The sequence below is a fragment of the Lampris incognitus genome, chromosome 11 (assembly GCF_029633865.1).
Source record: "Lampris incognitus isolate fLamInc1 chromosome 11, fLamInc1.hap2, whole genome shotgun sequence".
NCBI classification, from domain to species: Eukaryota; Metazoa; Chordata; class Actinopteri; order Lampriformes; family Lampridae; genus Lampris; species Lampris incognitus.
The window spans coordinates 5,125,200-5,137,699 of NC_079221.1; the positions used below are offsets into that span (position 1 = coordinate 5,125,200).

General features: G+C 48.2%; 1 protein-coding gene across 1 annotated transcript; it reads right to left on the bottom strand.

The window, feature by feature from the left end:
* Positions 1 to 2,192: 2,192 nt before the first annotated feature.
* On the bottom strand, positions 2,193 to 5,188 carry dlx2a (distal-less homeobox 2a). The gene is made up of 3 exons (XM_056289733.1): positions 4,774 to 5,188; positions 3,529 to 3,713; positions 2,193 to 3,330 (listed from the first exon to the last, which is right to left on the bottom strand). The coding sequence occupies exons 1-3, from the start codon at positions 5,111 to 5,113 to the stop codon at positions 3,001 to 3,003; spliced, it is 855 nt and encodes a 284-aa protein (XP_056145708.1). The 5' UTR covers positions 5,114 to 5,188; the 3' UTR covers positions 2,193 to 3,000.
* Positions 5,189 to 12,500: the final 7,312 nt, after the last annotated feature.

Consider the following 12,500-nt stretch of genomic DNA (forward strand, 5'->3'; position numbering starts at 1 on the left):
TTTGCGCGCACATGATGCGCCAAACCTTTCCATTAACTTCTGTGGAGAGCTGACGCGTTCAGATTCGCGAGACCGGGTTGTACACGCAAACACGCGCGCGCGCACACACACACACACACACACACACACACAAAGAAAAAGAAATAAAACTATGAATGTGTAGATTTGCTAGAATTGCTGGTCATCGATGCGCGCTGCGTAATGGGCCTTATGCATGACAGAGCTGGCGGGTAGCGGGGGTCGAACCAGCGACCAGGGCGCACCGAACAACAGCAGCAGCAGCTCTCCACCTGCAGGGAAATACAACACGGTCTTGGTTCATCCCGACGGAGTTCACACGGGGCCATCGTGCGCGCCGGGGAAGTAACGCGGCATTTACGCGCACGCACGCACCCAAAATGAAGGCGGCGGTCAAAAGCGCCCCGCAGATGTGCGCGTGCGGGGCTCGGATTTTTGCAGCACGCGTTCTCTTCGCTCGCAGTGGGCCTCGTTATCACGCGGTATTCGTCCCATCATGCAACAGCACAGCCCCGGGGGGTGCGTGTCCCATCATGCAACAGCGAAGCCCCGGGGATGCGTGTCCCATCATGCAACAGCACAGCCCCGGGGATGCGTGTCCCATCATGCAACAGCACAGCCCCGGGGATGCGTGTCCCATCATGCAACAGCGAAGCCCCCGGGGATGCGTGTCCCATCATGCAACAGCAGTCGCTGACAAGGCGCAAGCAAAACCCCTTCCAGTTTCCCCGAGGCCAACTTCAACATGAGGGGGTCGGGGGCGATTAAATGCTGCAACATGAAACCTGGGCTGTCGTTAATGAGAGACCACCGCTGCCATTTTCTTTATTTTTATTTTCTTTATTTTTTTAATTTTTCTTAAAAAATGTGGTTATTGAAAATAAGCTCGGCGAGAACAGGAACAGGAACATGAATATGTGTATTCGCAACGGTGTTTCGGGACACGTGTGGGACAAAGCAATGCCTCCTGTTTCCCACGCGCCCCACTTTCACCGCATGCACGATGTAGGCCCGCGTGCTGGTGCGCGAGGACGGGAGACCCGGGCCGCGAGGAGCTGAGCGCGGCAACGGGAGACATGTTTCCGTGTTGTTTTAGCTCCGGGCGCTCTGGGATCTGGTTTTCTTTTTTTAGGCTGGGTTCATAAAACGTCTGGAAAGCGGCGCTCCGACTCCGTGGAGTCTGAGGCGCCATGCAGCCCTCCTCCCCCTCCTCCTCCCCGTCTCCTTCTCTCTGTCTGTCTGCATGCCAAGGCGTGTTTCCGTGCCTCCCCGGTGGGGGGGGGGGGGTTTCTCGCAGGGCCCCGGGGCGCAGAGTCCCGGCTCAGTTTAAACCTCCTTTTTATCGGTTCTGGCCTTCGCGCACGAGACATTTGCTCTTCCCGTCCGAGTGAAGAGTCGAACCGGAATAAAAACACCGTCTCCATTTATTTCCTTCCCCCCCCAACGCTTTAAAAAGGGTTTAATGACGTCACTTCTCCCATTCATAACCGTGGTCAGACGTGCACGTACGCGTGCGTGCGTGCGTGTGTGTGTGGGCCTCGGCCATAATTTTTCAGCCTCTACACATAATTATTAATATATCCATAGCAGAAATATGAATATCTCCATAACAGAAATATTAATATATCCATAACAGAAATATTAATATCACTATAACAGAAATATTAATATCTCCATAACAGAATTATTAATATATCCATAACAGAAATATTAATATCACTATAACAGAATTATTAATATATCCATAACAGAAATATTAATATATCCATAACAGAATTATTAATATCTCCATAACAGAAATATTAATATCACTATAACAGAAATATTAATATCTCCATAACAGAATTATTAATATATCCATAACAGAAATATTAATATATCCATAACAGAATTATTAATATCTCCATAACAGAAATATTAATATCTCCATAACAGAATTATTAATATATCCATAACAGAATTATTAATATCACTATAACAGAAATATTAATATCTCCATAACAGAATTATTAATATCTCCATAACAGAAATATTAATATCTCCATAACAGAATTATTAATATATCAATAACAGAAATATTAATATCTCCATAACAGAATTATTAATATCTCCATAACAGAATTGTTAATATCTCCATAACAGAAATATTAATATCGCCATAACAGCCTGATCGACTTGAACAGGCACGTGCCGCGGGACCCAGCAGAGCTATGCTTTCGTCCGTCAGCACGCGCACCTTATATATGCAAATAAGGGAAAGCAGTGACGGACATGCACAGAAAAAACCTCATTTTTATTTTAAATAACGTCTTGGTCATATATGCAACACTGCTAAAATAAATAAGACATAGAGAAGTACAGCTGGGAGTGGAACCGGAAGGGGGAGCATGACGTCAGCAGCTTACGGCGGGTTAAGGGGCCGCACCAGTATAAAAAGAGTCAGGCGGCAGACCCGTGAGACGCTGCGGTAACATAGTATCTACAGAGCGGGACTCGGACACTTACCCCCACAAAGCAAATCAAGCAAGCACGTGAGGAGGAGGACGCGTGTACATGTGAGCAGCGTTTATGGTACAACAGAATGACGTCATGGTCAGAAGGCACCGGAACAGGTGAACTTGTGCTACATTGGCGACAGGTCGTTGCTACAGTCTGTGTTTCGCCGGCAGGGGCTGGAAGGGGGGACGTCCTGGGCCGGGATCTGATGTAGGCTGCGACTGCTTTGGGTAATAGTGGTTCAGTCATTCCTCCACATAAACAAAATAAATAAATACAAAAATAAGTGTAGAAATCGGGGTTCTCTACCACTTGGCCAGGCCCGGGGAAACTGGCGCGAGGTCCGAGAACCTGTCCGGCTCCGTTAAAACGTTCCGCGTGTCAAGTTCGCGTGGCGCGCACGCGCGCGAGGTCTGTAAAAGGAGGGTAGTGGCCCCTTTCTTCACCAGTACTGTCCGATTAAGAGTCAAGGGGGGGAGGGGGGGTTCAGTATATCGTCCCGGCGCTTATGGCGGAGTTGTGGTGGTGCTGGACGAGCGGGGGCTGCAGATGCGCCGCGGAGGTGGCGGCGGAGTACCAGGAGTAGCTGGCCAGCAGGGAGGGCGCGGTGGTGTCGGGTGGGCTGCTGCTCGGAGGTAACGTGGCGCCGGCGCCGCTCATCCTCTGGTTCTGGTTCTGCGGGAAGTCCCAGGCGGTGGTCGGCGGGGAGTTGCAGGGGGGCGACTCGCCGGAAGCGACGTGCTGCTCCGGGGGGATTTCTCCGCTCTTCCACAGCTTCTTGAACTTGGAGCGCCGGTTTTGGAACCATATTTTCACCTAAAAACACAAACACAAACAGAAAACAGATATTCCGTAATCAATACAGCGCGTGCGGATTTCCCATGGGGAACACTCGGTGAAGTTGTGTTTGCGGAAAAGTCTGTCGACAGCTTCTCGCAACTGCGCTGCACATTTCCCGTGCGAAAGAAAGAGAAAGCAAGCGGGAGAGAGCGTGTGCCAGGGTGCTGGTCTGACCTGTGTCTGCGTCAGGCCCAGCGAGGCCGCCAGCTCCGCGCGCTCTGGGAGAGCTAGGTACTGCGTCTTCTGGAACCTTCGCTGCAGGGCGGCCAGCTGGAAGCTGGAGTAAATGGTCCGAGGTTTCCTCACCTTCTTTGGTTTCCCGTTGACCATCCTTATTTCCGGCTCGCTCTCGTCCTTCTCTGCCGGGAGAACAGACAGAGAGCCACATCAAGCAACTGACGCACAGCGCGAGCGGCTCGTCAGTGGAGGCAGGCGGCTTGGGTTACTGACGGGGCAGGCTCAACACAGATGAAAACACAAAGGAACTTTATTCACAACAATATGTCACACAAACTTATTCACAACAATATGTCACACAAACTCATTCACAACAATATGTCACACAAACTTATTCACAACAATATGTCACACAAACTCATTCACAACAATATGTCACACAAACTTATTCACAACAATATGTCACACAAACTCATTCACAACAATATATTGTAGCGAATTCGGGTTCGCGTCCCGGGCTGCGGCGGTTCCTGCGGTTGCCCTGCGAATTCGCTACAATGTGTCACACACACTTATTCGCTACAATGTGTCACAAATTTATTCGCTACAATGTATCACGCAAACTTATTCGCTACAATGTATCACATAAACTTATTCGCTACAATGTATCGCACAAACTTATTCGCTACAATGTATCACACAAACTTATTCGCTACAATGTACCACACAAACGTATTCGTTACAATGTATCAACTTATTCGCTACAATGTACCACACAAACGCAATAAAATAAACACGCCACGGTCAAACGCATCACGAGCGCATCACCCCCCGGCATTTTAAAAACACGTGTCCTGCACTGCGTCTGGTATGGGGCTGCAGGACGCCTCTGTAAGGGGGCTTTGTTGGTGGTGGTCTTCTCCCACGTCCCCCTCTCACTAAATCAATGTACTGCGAAGTACCGGGAAGCGCACTCTGGTCCTCCCATGGCGCGTAACCGTCGCGTAGTCCTGCTGGCGCTTCCTCGACAGGACTTGTGCCGGTCGCTCACGGTACTTGGTAGCTCGAGGACCCCGGTCCGCCGAAGGTGCTGTATGTAGGGGGGGGGGGGCGCAAAAGACCCCTTTCTACTGTCAGTACCGGACAAGGCTCGTTCTCTATGCGACGAACCAGAGGTCTGCAGCTTTTTTAGCAGGACTACAGACGCGGCCGGGAGGGGAGGGAGGGGGGGGGGGTAGTTACCTGTGTCGGCTGGGGCAGGCGACGAGCTCGAGCCGTAGGCGTTGTACGCGACGTACGACGAGCCGAAGCCCAGGTCGTAGGATTTGGCGTTGTACGGCGCGCCGCTCATCGCGCCGTCGTGGTACTGGTAGGAGCCGAGCGGGCCGAACGGAGAGCCGGCGCAGGGTCCCGGCGGCGGCGGCGGCGGCGGCGGCTGCTGGCTGGCGTAGTAGCTGCTGTCCGTGGCCGTCGACACCGGCAGCGTCGGCGACTCCTGCGACTTGTGCAGGCCGTGGTAGCCGCTGGAGGTAATCTGGTTCGAGTGCATGTCGGTGTTGAGGTTCTCGAAGACTCCGGTCATCCTAGGGAGCGTCGGTCCGTGCGGAACTAACTGAGAGACCCCGAAGACCCCGGCGAAACTGGAAGTCTGACGAACTCCCCCACCCCACCCCCGCCCCAGAAACTCGGAAGAACGCGCTTAAAGTACCGGACTGGCCCTTCTTCTCGGCGAGTCGGGAGGCATCCCCCCCCTCCTAAACTTTACACCCGAAACCGACGGAAGGAGCGCGTGTGTCCCTCTCGAGGCGGCCCGCGACTGTCTGCTACCGCCGGCGCTCGTGGGCGCGCATTTATGAGAGGGCGCGAGAGGCAGAGGCGACCAATGGAGAGCTCACGGGCTGGTTGCCTGACAACTCCCCACACCGCCTTGACCCGCCATTATTTCACCAGGCCCGTCCGGCGCACCGGGGCGCTATAGGCTACACAGTGACCCCCCCTCCCCTCCCCTCCCCTCCCCCCCTCGCCATCAAAGCGCCTGAACGCGTATCGCGACCCCCCCCCCTCTCTCCCCCCATACAGGACTTGTGATCTTGGGGGGGTCCTTATAAATCACGGGGAGACTCGGCAGCTCGTCGTGTGGCCGCACGCAACCAGGGAGCAGGGATCAAACCTGTGTTTAAAACCGTGCGCGGCTGTTCTCTTATAGCGCCACCTTCCCTCTTCTGTACGTCGTCTCCCTCAGCCACAGCCGAGGAAGCTTTACCGGGATTTATTAAACATTTTAGCCAACTTGCAGCTGAACTGGTGGCGCAAATAGAGGAGGAGGAGGTGGAGGAGAGGGAGAGGGGTACGAGGCCTGGCCTGGTGCAGAGAGAGAGGAGGGGGGGCAACACGGGGGGGGGGGGCCGCACACGGACACCCACAGAAAAACCCAACTTTATCTCTGACTTGTTACACAGAAAACGCGTCAGAGGCGTCTGGCTAAAGCGATGGGAGAAGAGGTAGCGCCCCCAAGTGGCGAAAATCTAACTTGAAAAAAAAAAACCAACAAACAACAGTCGCCCATTTCCTCATTCTCCGCCCGTTCGTGTGGAAACAGGAAGCTCGAACCTTTTAATCCCCCGCGACAAACTTCCAGCAAGGCAAACGTCACAATCATCCCCTAGACAGCAACGAGCAAACACCACAACGCACGTAAACCATCTACACAAACCCTGCACGAAGGCACACAATAAACCAATTAAACAGAATAAAACACGACCGCAAATCAATCAAGCAGAACACAAAAGCACACTGACCCAATCGTAAGTAAGGGTGGAGTAAACCAGCATTAGTTTGCAAGGCATCACGTTGGTCAGATCATTTTCTAGTGATCCATGCGGATCTCTGGCACGTTTTGATTTCATTCATTTCAGAGACTTTACAATGTAGCGAATTCGGGGGGGACAACGCAACCACAGAAACTGCCGCGGCCGGGACGCGAACCCGTGTCGCCCGCACCGCAGGAGACATCGCTAACCGCTCGACTAAAGGGTCAGACTCGCGAGCTAGCGGGTCTTCTTATCCATGCACGTTACACTAATTTGGTAACACTTTAGTATGGGGAACACGTTGTAACGCGGCCGCTGGCTCGCGGGTCTGACCCTTTAGTCGAGCGGTTAGCGACGCCTCCTGCGGTGCGGGCGACACGGGTTCGCGTCCCGGCCGCGGCAGTTCCTGTGGTTGCGTTGTCCCCCGAATTCGCTACAATATTCTAAGTCAAAAAACTTGATTACTAGTGAATTAGTAATGATCAAGATGTCACTTTAGTATGGGGAACATATTCTAAGCAACAGAAACTTAATTTAGAGTAATGTAACACTATGAACACTTTTAGTTGTGTGTGTTGTTATGTAAGAACAGAGCATATTCATTAAGTGTTAGTAAGGGAGAATAACTCTTCTTGTGGTACTACCACCTTATAAAGGCCATACTAAGCAAAGCATATTGAGATGGTACTACTAATAAGCAATACTTCTGAGGTCATAGAGGGAAAACTCATAGTTAATGGCTTACTGGTTGTATAATAAGGCCATGCAGAATAAGGCATTAATGAGTACGTAATAATGACCAATTAAGAGCCAATATGTTGCTAATTTGCATGCTAATAAGCACCTAATTAATGGTGACTACGTTCCCCATACTAAAGTGTTACCAATAATTTCATTACAGCAGCACGTGAAGATGGGCGGAGTCTCAATTTTTTTTAATCTTCTAATAACACACCTAAAAGAATCCTGATCTATAACGCGTATTGCTGTGGTTCTGCTACGTCACCCTTCCTTGGCTTGTTCCCAGAGCGGCTGGGCGTGAGGGCAAGAAACTAAGACACGCCTCTGCTGTTTCAATGTCGCCATTAAGTCAAGCCGGGTTTGTTTGTGCGGCCCACTGTCACCGTTACACAACACACGTCCAGTATTGTCAGATCCGAACCTCCATCCTGCACCCCACAGTGGAGCTGGCAGGCATGCTGGTGACGACTGCAGATGACGTTCACGTGCCTCAACTACGCTAATGCTACGCTAATGCTAACGGTTTACCTTGAGCAGTGTTTCTCAACCGGGGGGGTCCGCGGACCCCTAGTGGTCCGTGGTGTAATTGCAAGGGGTCCGTGAAAATAAAATATCTTTAAAAAAAAGATCCTATGACATTTATAGAAATAGGATTATTTTACTCAAATGTGACCGAGACCTTTATCTACCTAAACTATAAAGGGTAACAGGACTTTTTTCTCTAATTACATCTGTTTCACAAGTGTCATTTATTGTATTTTAATAAGAGATCTCGCTCCCGTTTGCATTGTTAAAAGTTACTGCATAAAAATTCTGTTGTTACATATATCTGAAAGTTACCGAATACATATTCTGTGGTTACATATATCTGAAAGTTACTGAATACATATTCTGTGTTGTTACATATATCTGAAAGTTACTGAATACATATTCTGTGTTGTTACATATATCTGAAAGTTACTGAATACATATTCTGTGTTGTTACATATATCTGAAAGTTACTGAATACATATTCTGTGTTGTTACATATATCTGAAAGTTACTGAATACATATTCTGTGTTGTTACATATATCTGAAAGTTACTGAATACATATTCTGTCTTGTTACATATATCTGAAAGTTACTGAATACATATTCTGTTTTGTTACACATATCTGAAAGTTACTGCATAAGAATTCTGTTTTGTTACATGTATCTGAAAGTTACTGCATAAGAATTCTGTTTTGTTACATATATCTGAAAGTTACTGCATAAGAATTCTGTTTTGTTACATATATCTGAAAGTTACTGCATAAGAATTCTGTTTTGTTAACTATATCTAGGTTACAACTGAGAGCTCTTATTTTTGCCCCAAAGAGTGAATAAATGCTATAATGCAATTTAAAATGCAGTTTCTACTGTTTCTATCAAATTGCAACCCCCCTCCCCCAAGATCAGGTGGAGGGGTCCTCAGGGTAGATCAAAAACACGCAGGGGGTCCAGGACCCCAAAAAGGTGGAGAACCACTGACCTTGAGAACCACCTATTGCCATCCTTTGCAGCGCCTTCCTCCCCTTTTGAACCAAATAGTTTTAGTACTGAAGTTCCTCCATGTCTCTTGACGCGCGTAGCTCTGTGACCACTAGGTGGCAGCATATGCCCTTGAATTAACTTTAATGAAAATGAATTGAATGGAAGAAAAAAAAAACCATTCTGGCGCAGGATCCAAATCCTCTACACCACACTCGACAAATCAAAACAAACAACCGCGCGAAAAAGAACCGCAATGTCGTTATTAAAATCACAACAATCTCACAAATAACCACGGTGACACTTTAGTATGGGGAACATAAAAGAAACTTAATTACTAGTGAATTAGTAATGATCAAGATGTCACTTTAGTATGGGGAACATATTCTAAGTAACAAAAACTTAATTACTAGTGAATTAGTAATGATCAAGATGTCACTTTAGTATGGGGAACATATTCTAAGTAACAAAAACTGAATTTAGAGTAATGTAACACTATGAACACTTGTAGTTTTGTGTGTTGTTATGTAAGAACAGAGCATATTCATTAAGTGTTAGTAAGGGAGAATAACTCTTCTTGTGGTACTACCACCTTATAAAGGCCATACTAAGCAGAGCATATTGAGATGGTACTACTAATAAGCAATACTTCTGAGGTCATAGAGGGAAAACTCATAGTTAATGGCTTACTGGTTGTATAATAAGGCCATGCAGAATAAGCCATTAATGAGTACGTAATAATGACCAATGAAGAGCCAATATGTTGCTAATTTGCATGCTAATAAGCACCTAATTAATGGTGACTACGTCCCCCATACTAAAGTGTTACCATAACCACAATCACATAAACACAATAGTCTCAAAGATACAGTAGTCTCGCAAATAATCACAGTCACACAATACCCACATTGATTACAACTCAGCTTTATGGTTGTAAACTAAGTCCTTTGTTGACCAAAATGTATCCATTTTTAAACGCGCCGCACCCCCTGGGAGTTCGTCCCGTGCTCTTACAGCACGACTCGTGCGGTAGATTTTTCTCTTTTCGGAGTGGCTCTTTACTAGGAACAGTTTTAAGGAGTTCCCTCTTAACTCCTGCCTGTTATTCCGGAAGTAGATCCCAGGCTCAGCTGGGAAATCCTATATTTTGTGAACAAGCTTATAGGCTTCAATCATGTCTCCTCTGTGTCTCCTGTATACTAGAGTTCCATCCATCCATACATCCATCCATCCATCCATCCATCCATCCATCCATCCATCCATCCATCCATTCACCCATCCATCCATCCATCCATCCATCCATCCATCCATCCATCCATCCATCAATCCATTCACCCATTCATCCATCCATCCATCCATCCATACATCCATACATCCATCCATCCATCAATCCATTCACCCATCCATCCATCCATTCACCCATTCATCCATCCATCCATCAATCCATTCACCCATCCATCCATCCATCCATCCATTCACCCATCCATCCATCCATCCATCCATCCATCCATCCATCCATCCATTCACCCATTCATCCATCCATCCACCCATACATCCATACATCCATCCATCCATCAATCCATTCACCCATTCATCCATCCATCCATTCACCCATACATCCAACCATCCATTCACCCATACATCCATCCATCCATCCATCCATCCATTCACCCATTAATCCATCCATCCATTCACCCATTCATCCATCCATCAATCAATTCACCCATCCATCCATCCATCCATCCATCCATCCATCCATCCATTCACCCATTCATCCATCCATCCATCCATCCATCCATCCATCCATCCATCCATCCATCCATCCATCCATCCATTCACCCATCCATCCATCCATCCACCCATTCACCCATTCATCCATCCATCCATCCATCCATCCATCCATCCATCCATCCATCCATCCATCCATTACCCAAACCGCTTATCCTGCTCTCAGGGTCGCGGGGATGCTGGACCCTATAGAGTTGGTATGTAAATTTCTTAATCTCTCTTCATATGACGTCTCTGTCAGACCTGGGATTAACATCGGTGCCTGCGTAATTAGGACCGTTCTGAAGTGGTCCAAGCAGAAAATACTTTCTACTACTACTACTACTACTTGTTAGAAAAGCACCATATAAGTTTATTATTATTATTACTACTACTACTACTAGTAGTACTAGTACTTTCGGCTGCTCCCGTTAGGGGGCGCCACAGCGGATCTTCCGTTTCCATCTCTTCCTGTCCTCTGCATCTTCCTCTGTCACACCAGCCACCTGCATGTCCTCCCTCACCACATCCATAAACCTCCTCTTTGGCCTTCCTCTTCTCCTCTTCCCTGGCAGCTCCATATTCAGCATCCTTCTCCCAGTATACCCAGCATCTCTCCTCCACACATGTCCACACCATCTCCATCTTGTCTCTCTTGCTTTGTCTCCACACCGTCCAACCTGAGCTGTCCCTCTAATATACTCAGTTCAATTCAATTCAGTTTACTGTCATTAAAACAATGTGCAGGCACATGTTAAAAATGAAATAAGGGCCAAACAGAGCAAGACAGACAGACAAACACAGTATAAGATATACACACATGAAGACCAAAAGCTCAAAATAAGTTAAAAAAGAGCTGGAGTACAAAATATTTAAAAATATCCACAGACATTCAGTGGGTGGCCAGGTTCAGGTGGGCAACAGCTTGTGGAAAGAAGCTGTTTTTGATCCTGGTAGTGCGGGCTCTGAGGCTCCTGTAGCGCCTCCCAGAGTGCGAGGGGGAGAACTGTCCATGATTGGGGTGGGTGGGATCTCTGCTGATGCTCAGACCCCTTCGAAGGCAGCGTTTGGGATGTGTTTTATGGCTGGGAGCTGGGTACCGGTGATGTGCCGGGTCGCCTTGACGACCGGCTGCAGAGCTTTCTGCTCTACTGAGGTGCAGATGGTCAGGATGCTCTCTGTGGTGCAGTGGTAGAAGTTGGGGAGAATTTTGGGGGGTAGACGGGCGCTCCTCAGCCTCCTCGGGAAATGCAGGTGTTGTTGGGCCTTTGTCACAAGGGCCTGGGTGTTTGGTGTCCAGGGAAGTTCCTCGCCGATGTGGACTCCAAGTAATTTAAAGCTGGAGACACGCTCCGCTTCCACCCCACTGATGTGTATGGGGGAGTGGCTGCAGCTTCTAGACCTCCTGAAGTCCACAATCGGCTCCTTCGTCTTCTGCACATTGAGGACAAGATTGTTGGTAGTGCACCACGATGTGAGGTGCTGAATCTCCTCGTTCCTAATCCTGTCCTTCTTCGTCACTCCCAGTGAAAATCTCATCCTCTTCATCTCCGCCACCTCCAGCTCCACCTCCACCTCCACCTCCTGTCTTTTCATCAGTGCCACTGTCTCCACACCATACAACATAGCTGGTCTCACTACCATCTTGTAAACCTTCCCTTTAACTCTTGCTGGTACCCTTCTGTCACACATCACTCCTGACACTCGTCTCCACCCGCTCCACCCTGCCTGCACTCTCTTCTCCACCTCTCTCCTGCGCAGCAGAAAACACTTTCGTAAATTCAAAATTATAATTGAAACTGTTTGTAATAATCTCCATTAACGTTACTGTCTAATTGGCTGCTACGGTGGGCCTAGCTGGGAAGGGCCAGGGTTTATTTAGTCTGAACAGCAGGCGGCAGTACGGCGCCACAATAAGAGTTGGGTGGGGCTGCTGGGTGGTGGTGTGTCTGTGGCACAAGCACTTCATTAGAGACGCTCACACCGGCCTCCTCATGACCTGTTAACCACTCCACCCTCGCTTCTTTGTTTTCTGTTTTAAAAAAATATATATATTTCTATTGGTTTTAGAACCGGTGTTGCATGCAAATCATTGCGATATACAAAAGGTCCAGTCGAACTGGTTTCGTACTTGTACAAAC

Excerpts from the sequence above, each read along its gene's own strand:
- dlx2a (XM_056289733.1), bottom strand. The coding sequence starts at position 5,113 with ATGACCGGAGTCTTCGAGAACCTCAACACCGACATGCACTCGAACCAG. Across the intron at positions 3,714-4,773 it reads GCCTGCCCCAGCCGACACAG|AGAAGGACGAGAGCGAGCCG; the intron begins GTAACTACCCCC and ends TTCTCCCGGCAG. Across the intron at positions 3,331-3,528 it reads TGGGCCTGACGCAGACACAG|GTGAAAATATGGTTCCAAAA; the intron begins GTCAGACCAGCA and ends TTGTGTTTTTAG.